The sequence below is a fragment of the Gopherus flavomarginatus genome, chromosome 9, assembly GCF_025201925.1.
Source record: "Gopherus flavomarginatus isolate rGopFla2 chromosome 9, rGopFla2.mat.asm, whole genome shotgun sequence".
Taxonomy (NCBI): Eukaryota; Metazoa; Chordata; order Testudines; family Testudinidae; genus Gopherus; species Gopherus flavomarginatus.
The window spans coordinates 31,966,507-31,980,039 of record NC_066625.1 but is presented as its reverse complement, the minus strand read 5'-3'; the positions used below and the strand labels follow the sequence as shown (position 1 = coordinate 31,980,039).

General features: G+C 49.8%; 1 protein-coding gene across 5 annotated transcripts in view; it reads left to right on the top strand.

Annotated features, from left to right (window-relative positions):
• Positions 1 to 13,533, top strand: part of RHBDF1 (rhomboid 5 homolog 1) — a 104,404-nt gene that overhangs the window by 41,450 nt on the left and 49,421 nt on the right. For all 5 annotated transcript variants that reach the window (XM_050968148.1, XM_050968151.1, XM_050968150.1 and 2 more), the window contains one exon: positions 10,395 to 10,536. In XM_050968148.1, coding sequence (XP_050824105.1) covers positions 10,417 to 10,536 — 120 coding nt within the window. In that variant the 5' untranslated portion in view covers positions 10,395 to 10,416. The remainder of the gene's footprint in view (positions 1 to 10,394; positions 10,537 to 13,533) is intronic.

Genomic DNA, 13,533 nt, shown 5'->3' with positions numbered 1-13,533 from the left:
TCAGAGCAGGCACATGCTGCCTAACAGCTTGTTATGTAAATATCTGCACCTCAGGTCCCCACAGCAGCCTGCAGGAGTATTTGTTCTGCTGCCTCACTGGGGCCACTGTATGTACTTGTCTGAGTTTCTCTCCATTGAGCATCAGGTGACCCCTCTTTAATTCTAAAGCCAAGAGCTGCTCCAACATTGACCTGCCTATGCTCTCACACACTGTGCCCCCTCTGGCATTGGGTGGGAACAAATGTGCTTGTGAGCGTGCACGTGCGCATGCGCATACACACACACACACCTCTCTCTCTCTCTCTCTCTCTCTCTCTCTCTCTCTGGCATTTGGGAACCCGGAGCTCTCTCTTCCATGAGTCAATATAAAGTAAATATGACCGTTTGGTCACAGAGCTAGCCTCCGCAGTTACCCAGTGTTTTTACTTGCAGCAATTCAGAGAAAACAAATTTCAGATATCTCCGAAGTAGTAATGTAGCTGCCATGCTTGCAGCAGATAGTGACTCATGTACAGTTAGTGTTGGGAGAAAAATATGTGAAGGTGCCAGCAAAATCATGCTACATCTCCCAGTAGAGTAGCCTTTTGGGTGTGGACCGGACTTTGCCCATATGACTAAGCACAGCCCAGACTGTAGGATTGTTGTGTAAACTCTTACGCGATATAGGATGATTCATGCATCTGGATTCCCAGCTTGACCTAAGGACTTGTTTGGGCCATGTGCTGGTTTTGATCAGTTCCTAGTATCTTACGCACTTAAGCTGTTAAGTCAAACTGCACTGGCCCTGTAGGCTTTGCTGGAGCCAACGACAGGCTCCATACACAACAAACAAGAAGGTTTCCAGATGACATTTGGTTGGAATTCTTTCCAAGCATTTAGTGAAAATGCAGCTGAGAGAAGAGAATTGCTTGAGGGGCTATCAATTTAGCTTCTGAGAATGTGATGTAAGCTCTTCCATAAACACTCGTGTTGTATTTGGTACATGTGAGGCTAGTTGTGTTAAGACCTTTTAGGCTGACACCTCCACACATTGCAATGACTGTATGATAAGAATGTTTCAGGGAACTTTGGCCTCTTATCAGGCTCATTTGACAAATACTATTCACTTCTGAACTGCACTGAGAGTATGTTTTCAGATTCCATAGCTTGAGAAACCTGCCTTGTTCCCAGTCTTAGTCAATGATTGGGAATTTGTCAGCATATTGCATGTTAGGATACAATGCAGAGGGCTGTCTGTTTTCCCATCTCTTATTCTGACTAATACTCTGATGCCCTTGTTTAGCTCTGTTGTGCTCTGGGGATCAGTATTAATCTCCAGCCTCCCTGCTGGTTTGTCCTGGCTTGGAGTTAGTACAGCTCTGATACCAAGGACAGCAGTAAAGGTATGCGTGAGAACTAACACCCACATTCCTTTATGGTGCCCTTGGGTATGTGAAGCAGTGCAAGTGTCTGGCATCATTCTGGAGGTTATTGTACATAATGGTTGACTGATATGATTACTGGTGCAAGATGGTCTCTATTCCTGGAGCTAGAGGAATTCTCTAGCTTTTTAGTGCCTAACAGACCACATCAGCATGTAGCAGCAGGAGAACACTGAGTGGAAGTAAGGATGTGGCATTATATCTTTATATGGCATTAGTGAGCCCATTACTCACTACTGTGTCTAGTTCTGCTGTCTGCAATTCAAAAGTACATTGACCGATTGGAAAGGGTTCAGAAAAGAGCTACCAGAGTGGCTGGAGTTCTGGAAAACCTGCCTCATTGAGAGACTAAAGAAGCTCAATGTACTTAGTTTATCCAAGACCAGGTTAAGAGGTGAGCCATGGGGTCTACATGGGGAAGACATTTCTGATAGTAGAGGGCTCTTTAATCTTGGAGATGAAGGCAAAACAAGACACAAAGGTTGGAAGCTGAAGCTAAAAAAATTCAAACTGGAGATAAAGTATTTTTTACAATGAGGGTATTTAATCACTGGGACAACTTACCTAGGGACATGGTGGATTCTCCATCACCTTGAAGTCTTTAAATCAAGGCTGGATATCAGTCTGAAAGTCAGAAGTTGTGATGCAGAGTTTCTTTGTCCTTAAGTGATGCTCCAGTGATTTCCCTCCCATATGTTACTGTCCCTGCCGCCATCTTTTGCCACCTGCCAGATTTTCATGAGAAGGCTGGAGATGGACAAATGGCTCATATAAACTCTGCCAATGTAACCTTTCTGCTAGGCAGTGTGACAGACCCAGACCAGTGTGGTACAGGAGTCTGGTAGAGGGCAAATATACTGGTCACTGGCTGAGTAGTTTTCTGTTCCCTGAGTGACCAGAGCAGGGGCTGCACTAGAGTAATCAGGAACCTACTAGAACCAATTCAGGCAGACAAGCTGATTAGAACACCTGCAGCCAATTAAGGCAGGCTAATCAGGGCACCTGGGTTTAAAAAGGAGCTCACTCCAGTCGGGGAGGGGGAGCCAGAGGAGAGGAATTGTGTGTGAGGAGCTGGTAGCAAGAGGCACAAGGAGCTGAGAGGGTGTGCTGCTAAAGGACTAAGGAGTACAAGCGTTATCAGACACCAGGAGGAAGATCCTGTGGTGAGAATAAAGAAGGTGTTTGGAGGAGGCCATGGGGAAGTAGCCCAGGGAGTTGTAGCTGTCATGCAGCTGTTACAGGAGGTACTATAGACAGCTGTAATCCACAGGGCCCTGGGCTGGAACCCAGAGTAGAGGGTGGGCCCAGGTTCCCCCCAAACCTCCCAACTCCTGATCAGATATAGGAGGAGTTGACCCAGACTGTGGGGAAAGCAAATCTGCCAATAAGCGCAGGACCCACCAAGGTAGAGGAGGAACTTTGTCACAGCAGCAACAGAAGTAACAGGAGCCAGATTTAATAGGAGATCAAGGGTCCCTTTTAAAATAAGTAAAATGGTCAGCTCAAGCCCCACCTGACACTTTGTTCACGCCCAGATTTTAGAAATTTATAATCTAACCATTGGGACCCTCTTACAGGTGTTTTTTCACCACTTGCGAGCACAAAGGAGTCCTGGAGATAGGAAACACATATCTTTTTATTCGGTAAACAAGATAGATGTTTCTTAACATAATAAAATAAAATTAGCCAAACCCCAAAGTTTGTACGAAGGGCATGGCCAACTCCATGGGCTCAGTTATAAATTCTCTGGCATTTTGGGGGTCTGAGACTTTACTGAAGCACAATCCCCTTAACCAGGCCAAACTGGATCTAGTCTACTCATCCATGTTCAGTTCCATGACATCAGCTCCACAAGGGTCCAGAAGCCTAGGCTGGAAGCCAGCACAAAGCAAGACACCCAGTGCCTGTCTTTCTCCTGTTCATCTTGGGCTCACTACCGAATTCAATTTGCTATCCAATGGGTGACCCATTTCTCCCTTCACACTTCATATAAAATGGCACCGTTTCTCAGAACAGCCCACAAGCAAACTACAGAAATGCAGTATAATATGCTGTACTTGGCAGTGGTGGTTCAATTTTAATTCCTTGATAAAATGTCATTTTCCAATGAATTTACAGCACTATATTTTGTAAAATTAATGAACTCTTAGTAATCTGAGAGGAGACCTCTCTCCAGATTTGTGTCTGTGTCTTAGATTTTGCAAAAGGGACGCATTGTGATTTGAAAGTATTGGTTCAACATACAGTCCCCTCCACACCCACTGTGTGGAGGGGATGGGCCAGGGCTCCACCTCTTCCTCACCCTTGCTGTGATAGATAGGGCCCATGGAGTTATTAGCAGAGAACTCTGCTTAGGCAAATTAGATGTCTTCAAGTCAGCAGGGCCTAATGAATTACATGTTAGAATACAAAAGGAACATTAGCGATTATCTTTGAGAACTCATGGAGGACGGAAGAGATACCAGAGAACTGCAAAAGGGCAAATATAGTACCTATCTATAAAAAGGGAATAAGGACAATCCAGGAAATTATAGACCAGTCGTCTTCACTTCAGTACCCAGAAAGATAATGGAACAAATGATCAAACAATCTATTTGTAAGCACCCAGAAAAAAATAAATAACAGTCAACATGAATTTGTCAAGAATAAATTATGTCAAACCAAACTAATATCTTCCTTTGACAAGGTAACAAGCCTCGTGGATGGGGGGAAGCAGTAGATATCATATATTTTGACTTCAGTAAGGCTTTTAATGCAGTCTCATATTATCTTCTCTTAAACAAACTAGAGAAATATAGCCTAGATCAGGCCTGCACAACTTGTAAAGCGGCGAGGGCCACATTACTCCAAAGAAAATAGCTGAGGGCCGAACCCCCCCGGCCCCGCGGAAACACCCTCCCAGTCCCCCACTCCACCGACGCCCAGCGCTGGGGAAACAAACCCTCCTTCCCCAGCGCCACCCCACCAAAACAGCTGTGGGCCAAAAAGGAAGGTTGGGAGTGGGGAAGTGTGACGAACTGGGAAAGTTCTTAATGTTTTCTCTGAATACTGTGTTGGTGCCTCAGTGTCCCCATGGCAGTTCTTAAGTATCTGGCAGAGCAAAGGGCCAGTGCACCTAAATGCCTGACACTCTGTCTCCTAGCAACTGATGGCCTGGGCCCTTCCTCTGCAAAGGTGTCAGCTGAAGGTGTTGGAGACAAAGGGATCAGGTGACCTCCTGGCCCGGGAAAGGGGCTGAGGAGAGAGGAAGGGCTGGGAGGGGTTGTTAGTCTGGAGCTGGCTGGGGTCAAGGGTGGAGGGCAGACCTGGGGGTCTGGCTCACTGCCCCCCAGAATGGACCCAGCCGAGGGGTCCGGTTCACTGTAGCTACAAGCTCTGTTTTAGACCCTGTTCCTGTCATCAAATAAACCTCTGTTTTACTGGCTGGCTGAGAGTCACGTCTGACTGCAAAGTGCGGGTGTAGAACCCGGTGGCTTCCCCAGGACCCCCGCTGGGGTGGACTCGCTGTGGGAAGCGCACGGAGGGGCAGAGGATGCTAAATGCTCCAAGGAGAGACCCAGGAGGTGAAGCCGTGTGAGCTTCTTGCCCTGAACAAGTCTGCTCCAAGGGAGAGGAGGCTCCCCAAAGTCCTGACTGGCTTGGTGGGGAGCAGTTCCAGAGCATCGCCCGGTGACTCCATGACAACTGGTGGCAGCGGTGGGACGTACTGCACCCCATGAATGGTGCTGCTTGCAGTAAGTGACTGGGGAGCAGTAAAACAAAGGAGGGATAATGAGGACCAGGTGTGCTGAAGGCTCAGAGAGGGACGGTTTCAGGGGGCGGTTAACCTCTGGGAGTGTGTGACCAGCGAGAAGGACTGTTGGAGTAACGGGGTCCCCCTGAGGACTGCAGCGAGCAGTCTCGGGCGGAGGAGCTTGCCGCTCGACCCTGGGAGAGAGAAGGATTTTTGCAGTAGCAGGGTTCCCCTGGGGATTGCAGGAGCAGTCCCAGGGGCGGAGGAGTCTGCAGCTCGACCCTGGCAAAGAGGTGGTGATCACGAGAAGGGCTGGCACACCAGGGGTTCTTCCTGGAAACCATGGGGGAGCCAAGAGCACACAGGCCTGTGAGTCCAGAGCCACTTGGGAACGGTGAAGTGATGGCCTATCACCATCTCCTTAAGAAGGACATTGTGATCCTGTGCACAAATAGAGGGTTACGCATGGGGACGTTCACCAAGGCACAGTTAATCGTGCAGTTGGAGGAGGAGGAGGAGGACCACTCTGAGGAGCAGATTCCTGACCCCGATGGGGCTACAAGAGGATCTGGGAGCAGCTGGAGCAGCAGCCAGGCATTCCCGAGAATCTGGTCCCCAATCAGACGAGGGTCTTCACGACTGGGTTCCCCATCAGGAGATTGGAGACGGATGGGATGGGAGCAGAGCCCGAGAGAGCGAGAGGACCGTGAGAGAGAGCAAGAGCCGAGGAAAAGCTGCAGGAGAAGCAGCAGCAGCGTGGACTGGTGATGGTGGAGCAGAGAGACATAGGGGGCTGCCCAGGGGTCAGTGGGGAAACACGCCTGTGGGGGCGAGACCCTGGGACAGAGAGAACTGTGGTAGTGCAGCCCCAGATGCTGAGGGACTGTGGGACCTGGGTGAAGTTCCCTGGGGTGAAGCCCCTTGCCCTGCCTATGGCCCAGATCCCTGTGCAGTCGCAGGAGGGGTCAGGCTGGCTGGTAGTTGGGGTTCTCCAGGATATCGGCTCGGAGCCCCTGTTGGGGGGTGGCTGTCTCCCCTTGGGACAGGATCCAGGCCCCGCTCCTGTAACGGCCGAGGGTTTGAATTCAAATCCAGGGAACCAATTGGCTAGGATGGAAATGGTCAGTGAAAATGCAAATAACCTGGCTGGCAGGGGGGAGGGGCTGCAGGGCTCAGGATACCTGCCTACCTGTAACCAGCCCCCTGGGGCTGAGTGGGAGGGAGAGATGCTCCCCGCCCCCCTGCACACCGGAGAGGGGGCTCACGCTGGCTCTGATGCTGTGACCAGAGCAGAGAGCTCGCTGCCTGCCCCCACTGGGACAGCAAGGGCAGCGCTGAGCACGGGGGGAGCTGAGACCCCAGCTGAGTGGAGGGACACCCGGGCAGGGCAGGTCAGCTGCCAAACAGGTTTGCCTGGTCCAGTCGTGCTGCTGGGAAGTGATTACACAGCAGGGAGGGAGCTACCAGGGACAGGGCTCAGGGGGGCTGCGACCCCAGGCCCAGCCAGCGAGAGGGAGCAGGTCCCACTCCCTGCCCCAGCCGTTGAATCCCAGACCGAGCTGCAGAGGGATTCCCTCCTTGAAGAAGCTGCGGGAACTTGCTGGCCACAGCGCTGCAAACCCCCTTGGGGAAGGCTGCAGGGACAGAGTCCTGCAGGAGAAGGGATTCCTGTACCGGGAATGGGCTCCCCAAGGGGAAGTAGAACTGGGGGGAATCGGGAGGCAGCTGGTGGTGCCCCAGGAATCCACAGGGTTCTTCCCGTTCGAGCTGCTGGATGGGAGGAGAGTGAGGGGACCCCTGAACCTGAAGAGGGAGGATTGGATGAAGAAGGGGGAAGACCTCCGGGGGGATCTCTTCTCTGAGGTGGGAGACAATCTCCCCATCAGGTGTTTCCCATTCAGAGTCACTGGGAAAGCAGCCCAGAACCTGGAGAGAGAGGTCAGGAACATGCTGGCTTTAGATGGGATCCAGCCGTTTTACAGCCCATGGGCCTCACCCATGGGGCTGATCCCCAAGGGAGACAGGATGATCTGGTTTTATGGGGGCTATCAGAAGCTTAAAGCCATCACAGTGTCCAATGCCGACCCCATGCCTAGGCCTGGGGAGATTCTAGACAAGCAGAGGGCGATGGAGAACTTGGCCCTGGCAGACACTGATAACGTGTGCATCTTTAGCCAGACCTGGGAGGAACAGGTGTCCCAGGTGAAGAGGGGGCTGGGCTGCCTCAAGGAGGTGGGACTGACCTTAAAAGCTGGAAAGTGTAAGGGGGGACGGCAGAGGTGTTGTGTCTGGGCCACAAAGTGGGAAGTGGCTGGCCAAGGCCAAGATGGGGGCTCTTAAGTGCTGGGAGAAGACCCCGTCCCAGTTTGGACCCCAGAGGTATTGGGGTAGCAAAAGGGTTCAAGCCGCATAAACCTTCCCACATGCGGCCTGCAAGTGCCATCAAGCACACCCGATCTAAGAGAGGGCATGAGACTGGACTGTCCTGGTGTAACTCACACCAAGGAATGGGAGAGATGCTGGGGCATCCATGGGAACGTTGGTGGGTTCGAACTTCCCCAGGTCACTGGCTGGAGTGACCTCGCTCAGTTCGGTCTCGAAGGGGGGAGAGATGTGACGAACTGGGAAAGTTCTTAATGTTTTCTCTGACTACTGTGTTGGTGCCTCAGTGTCCCCATGGCAGTTCTTAAGTATCTGGCAGAGCAAAGGGCCAGTGCACCTAAATGCCTGACACTCTGTCTCCTAGCAACTGATGGCCTGGGTCCCTCCTCTGCAAAGGTGTCAGCTGAAGGTGTTGGAGACAAAGGGATCAGGTGACCTCCTGGCCCCGGGAAAGGGGCTGAGGAGAGAGGAAGGGCTGGGAGGGGTTGTTAGTCTGGAGCTGGCTGGGGTCAAGGGTGGAGGGCAGACCTGGGGGTCTGGCTCACTGCCCCCCAGAATGGACCCAGCCGAGGGGTCCGGTTCACTGTATCTACAAGCTCTGTTTTTAGACCCTGTTCCTGTCATCGAATAAACCTCTGTTTTACTGGCTGGCTGAGAGTCACGTCTGACTGCAAAGTGCGGGTGCAGAACCCGGTGGCTTCCCCAGGACCCCCGCTGGGGTGGACTCGCTGTGGGAAGCGCACGGAGGGGCAGAGGATGCTAAATGCTCCAAGGAGAGACCCGGGAGGTGAAGCCGTGTGAGCTTCTTGCCCTGAACAAGTCTGCTCCAAGGGAGAGGAGGCCCCCAAAGTCCTGACTGGCTTGGTGGGGAGCAGTTCCAGAGCATCGCCTGGTGACTCCATGACAGGAAGTGATACTTTATTTTAAATCAACCAGAGGCTCCCAGCTGAAGAGATGGCTGGGAGCCCTCAGGGGCAAATTAAAGGGCCCAAGACTCCGGCGGCCGGGGGAACCGGGAGCTTTGTGGGGCTGGGGCAGGGAATTAAAGGGCCCAGAGCTCCTGCTGCTGAGGGGAGCTCGAGCCCTTTAAATCCTGGCCCCAGCCCGACCGCCGGAGCTGTGGCTGTGATTCAAAGGGCTCTGGGCTGCCCGCAGCTGCGAGGAGCTCTGAGCCGTTTAAATCTCAGCTGCGGCCGGGATTCAAAGGGCCCTGGGCTGCCTGCAGAGCGTGGTGTTTCCCGTGTGCGGGGGTTTAGAATCCCCCTGCGGGCCGCACTGTGAGCCTCCACAGGCCGCATGTGGCTCACGGGACATATGTTGTGCAGGCCTGGCCTAGATGAACCTGCTATGAGGTGGGTGCAGAACTGGCTGGAAAACCATATTCAGAGAGTAGTTACCAATGGCTCACAATTGAGCTTGAAGAGGCCTGCTAGGATCTGTCCTGTGTTCAGTACTATTCGATATCTTCATAAATGATTTGGATAATGGTATAGAGAGTACGCTTCTAGAGTTTGTGGATGATACCAAACTGGGTGGGGTACCAAGCGCTGTGGAGGACAGGATTAGATTTCAACATGATCTTGATAAACTGGAGAAATGGTCTGAAGTAAATAGGATGAAATTCAATATGGACAAATACAGAGTACGAAACTTAGGAAGGAATAATCAATTGCATAAATACAAAATGGAAAATGACTCCTGAGGAAGGATTACTTTAGAAAGGGATCTGGGAGTTGTAGTGGATCACAAACTAAATATGAGTCAACAATGTAATTCTGTTGCCCCCCCCCCAAGTGAACATCATTATGGGATGTGTCAGGAGTGTTATAAACAAGAAGTAATTTCGTCCTCTGTACTTAGCACTGATAAGGCTTCAACTGGAGTATAGCATCCAACCCTGGGCTCCACTCTTCAGGAAAGATGTGACAAATTGGAGAAAGTCCAGAGCAGAGCAACAAAAGTGATTAAAGGTTTAGAAAACATGACCAACAAGGAAAGATTGTAAAAATAGTGTTTGTTTAGCCTGGAGAAGAGAAGACTGAGGGGGGACATATGTCTTCAAGTATGTAAAAGGTTGTTATAAAGAGGAGGGTAATAAATTGTTCTCTCTAACCCCTGAGGACAAAACAAGAAGCAATGGGTTTAAATTGCAGCAAGGGAGATTTAGGGTAGACATTAGGAAAAACTTCCCGACTGTAAGAGTGGTGAAGCACTGGAACACATCATCTAGGAAGGTTGTGGAATCTCCATCTTTCATTGGAAGTTTTTAAAGAACAGATTAGACAAGCACCTGTCGGAGATGATCTAGATATGCAGGGACTGGACTAGATCTGTCGAGATCTCTTCCAGTCCTACATTTCTGTGATTCTAACCCAGGTAAGTGCAAGGAGAATTGGGCCTATTGTCACATTCATATTTTTCTCTATCTTCCTTGTAACAACCTTTTATGTACTTGAAAACTGTTATGTCCCTTCTCAGTCTTCTCTTCTCCAGACTAAGCAAACCCAGTTTTTTCAGTCTTCCCTCATAGGTCATGTTTTTTAGACCTTTAATCATTTTTGTTGCTCTTCTCTGGACTTTCTCCAATTTGTCCACCTCTTTCCCAAAATGTGGTGCTCAGAACTGGCCACTGTACACAACACAATAATTGCTAGCTTGTATTTATAGAAACATCACAAAACTGCAGCAGCAGATTAGTCACAGAAAGTACTCAGCAAATCAGCTAACTAGGGACAGAATTTGAGTGAATCGCTAGCTGTTCACAGCCACTTTGCATGCATGATAAAAGGCGAGATCTGCCTGACCAGTGAACAGCATGGACTCCTTCCAAACTCAAGGATCTCTTCTCTTTCCCTCAGGCCTGAGGACTGAGACAGGAAGATGTCTGAAGCGCGGCATGACAGCACGAGCAGTTTACAGCGGAAGAAGCCGCCGTGGCTCAAACTTGACATACCAGTGCCAGTCTCTGTGGCAATGCCTGAGGAGCCCACCTTTGTACAGGTATTGGTATGAATAATGTACAAAGATCAGGGAGGGGGCATAAGGAATGAATATGTGAGTTCAGTGTAGTTTGTACACACAATGTAGTCTGTACACACAGTGAGAAGGGATTTGGATGCTTAGAGCTTTGGACTCTACTGTGATGGGAGCCTGTTTGCATTACATGGTCTAGGGACAGTGGCCTCCTAGATACAAAACAGGTAGGGCATATTAAATGGTTATTAATTTACAGGGGTAAGGATGGAAACGAAAACTTCATTTAAGTCAGGTAATCTGAATTGTGCCTTCCAGTAGACAAAGGGAGGCAGAAGGTGGGTTGTCTTGTGTAGCAGGGTGCTGGTGCAAAGGCACCTAATTAGCCCCTGCTCAGCCATCCCCAATCAGGGGAAATAGACTGGGGCTGGGGAGAAGTCTGGTGCCTGGCCTTTAGAACTGGCTGCACCTGCAGGCCTGAGGGTTCAAGGGCTATAAAGGCTGGCTGGCAGCCAGAAGAAAGGGGAGATGGCCAGGGGAAGGTCAGTCTCCAGGCTGAGGGCAGACTCTGTGTAGGAGAGGAGATTGTCAGGCCTGCAAGCTCTGTAAATAGTCTATCACTGGTGGTGGGAGAACTTGTGTAAATAAAGCCATGGTGCTGCAGAAGGAGAAGCCTCTCTGTGCTTTGTTGGGGCAGCCAGTGGGCCCCAGGAGGAGGAGCAGGCAGAGGAATTGTTACATCCTGAAAGAAAAGATGAAGAGTAAGTGGAGTGTTAACATGTCAGAATGCCAGGAGCATGGGAAATCAGCAAGAACCCAATGGATCCTAGGAGCCACACAGTGGACTACAGTGCCAGGGAGAATGAAGAAATGGGAATGAGGTGGTTACATATATATATCAAGGGCAGAGAGGAACTGGGAAGAAAGTAGCTGCGTTAATAAGTGAGGATGGGATGAAATTAACCATTCATAGATAGCTGATAGTGAATTCTTCTTTTTAAACTTGTCTTCAGCAACAACAAAAATAGGGAGAAGATGTTTAGTGCAGGAAGTAAGGTAGGAGTAGCCTGTACAATAACTATTGATAAAGGGCAGTTAAGAATTAAATACATAAGTTCTATATGGCGATGCTGGCATCTATTTTCCGCTCCATTCCCCACGGAGCCTGGTTGGCAGCTATTGATATGAAGGACATCTTATGTCCATGTTGACATTCACCGAACCCACTGGAAATTTCTCCCTTTCTAAGTAGAACTACACCACTGCCAGAATGGTATTTAGTCATTATTTAACTGCATCACATTGTTGGCTCATATTCAAATTGCGATCCACTATCACTCCAGACCCTTTTCAGCAGTATTACCACCTAACTAGTTATTCCCCATTTTCTGTTTGTGCGTTTGATTTTTTTCTTCTTAAGTGCAAAATACTTTGCTTATCTTTATTGAATTTCATCTTGTTGAAATCAGACCAATTCTCCAATTTGTCAAGGTCATTTTGAATTCTGTTTTCCAAAGTGCTTGCAACCTCTCCCAATTTGGCGTCATCTGCAAATTTCATAAGCATACTCTCCACTCTATTATAAAGGTCATTAATGAAAATATTGAATAGTACCAGATATGAAATTGCAGAACTACTAGTTGTGGTATGTAACCTATTGCTTAAATAAACCTTTATACTAGATGCCTAGAGGATATCTAATGCAAAGCTGATTTTTAAAAGAGGGTTTAGAGGTGATCCTGGCAATTACGGGCCGGTAAGTCTAACTTCAGTACCAGGCAAATTGGTGTAACTATAGGAAAGAGCAGAATTATCAGACACTTAGAGGAACACGATAGTTGACGAATAGTCAGCATGGCTTTTGTAAAGGAAAATCATGCCTCATCAATCTTTTAAAATTCTTTGAGGAGGTCGACAAACACATGGACAAGGATGTTGGGGTGCAGGGTGTAGGCAGGGGGCTTAGGGCAGGGAGGTGGGGGATGGGGTGCAGGAGAGGTTCGAGCTCCGGCCCGGCGTTGCTTACCTAAAGTGGCTCCGGGGTGGCAGTGGTGCTCACCGGGTCCAGGGCAGGCTCCCTGCCTGCCGTGTCCCCAGCCCCACTCCGCTCCAGGAAGCGCTGCGGCCCCTAGGTTAGGGGGAGCAGAGGGCTCTGCATGCGTTGCCCTTGCCGCGCCTCCGGGTACCTCCCCCAAAGCTCCTATTGGCCGCTATTTCCCATTCCCAGCCATGGGAGCTGTCGGGGCAGTGCCTGAAGGCAAGGGCAGCACAGGGAGCCCTCCCCACCCGCCCCGGGGCCGCTTCTAAGAGCGGTGCCGCGGGATGGGAATTCCAAGGGCCGGATCCAACACCCTGAGGGGCTGGATCTGGCTCACAGGCCATAGTTTGCCCACCCCTGCTCTAGGTGCTTACAAACTGGTTGTTTAATAATTTGTTCCTCTGTCTTTCTAGGTATTAAATTTAGGCTGGTCTATAATTCCTTGAGTCCTCTTTGTAAGACAGTTACGATGTATCATCTTCTCCAGTTACCTGGAACCTGACCTGTCCTTCCATGAGTTTGCCAAAGATAATTGCTAATAGATCTGAGATAGCTTCAGCTAGTTCCTTGAGTACTCTAGGATGAAGTACATCAGGTCCTGCTAACTTGAATACATCTAACTTGTCTAAATATTCTTTAACCTGTTCTTTCCCTATTTTGGCTTTTGTTCCTCCTCTTGTTGTTTTAATATTAATTGTGTTGAGTATCTGGTCACTGCGAGAGAGCAAAGGGAGTGAGGTTGCTGCCTGCAGAAGACTTTAATCCTGGAGCAGGCTTGCTAAATGAGCCAGTTAGAGACACCTGTGCAGGGAAGGAACCTCAAGCAGCTGGTTCCTTATGAGAGAGCTGAAGCTGTTCTGGAGGCAGAGACTGACACTTGAGAAGCTGCAAGGGAGTCAGCTTGGGTAGGGTAGATGCAAACTGATGAGAGGCTCTATGAGGAAACCATTTCTGCCCCCCAGGCTCTGAGGTAAGAACCAGGTGTT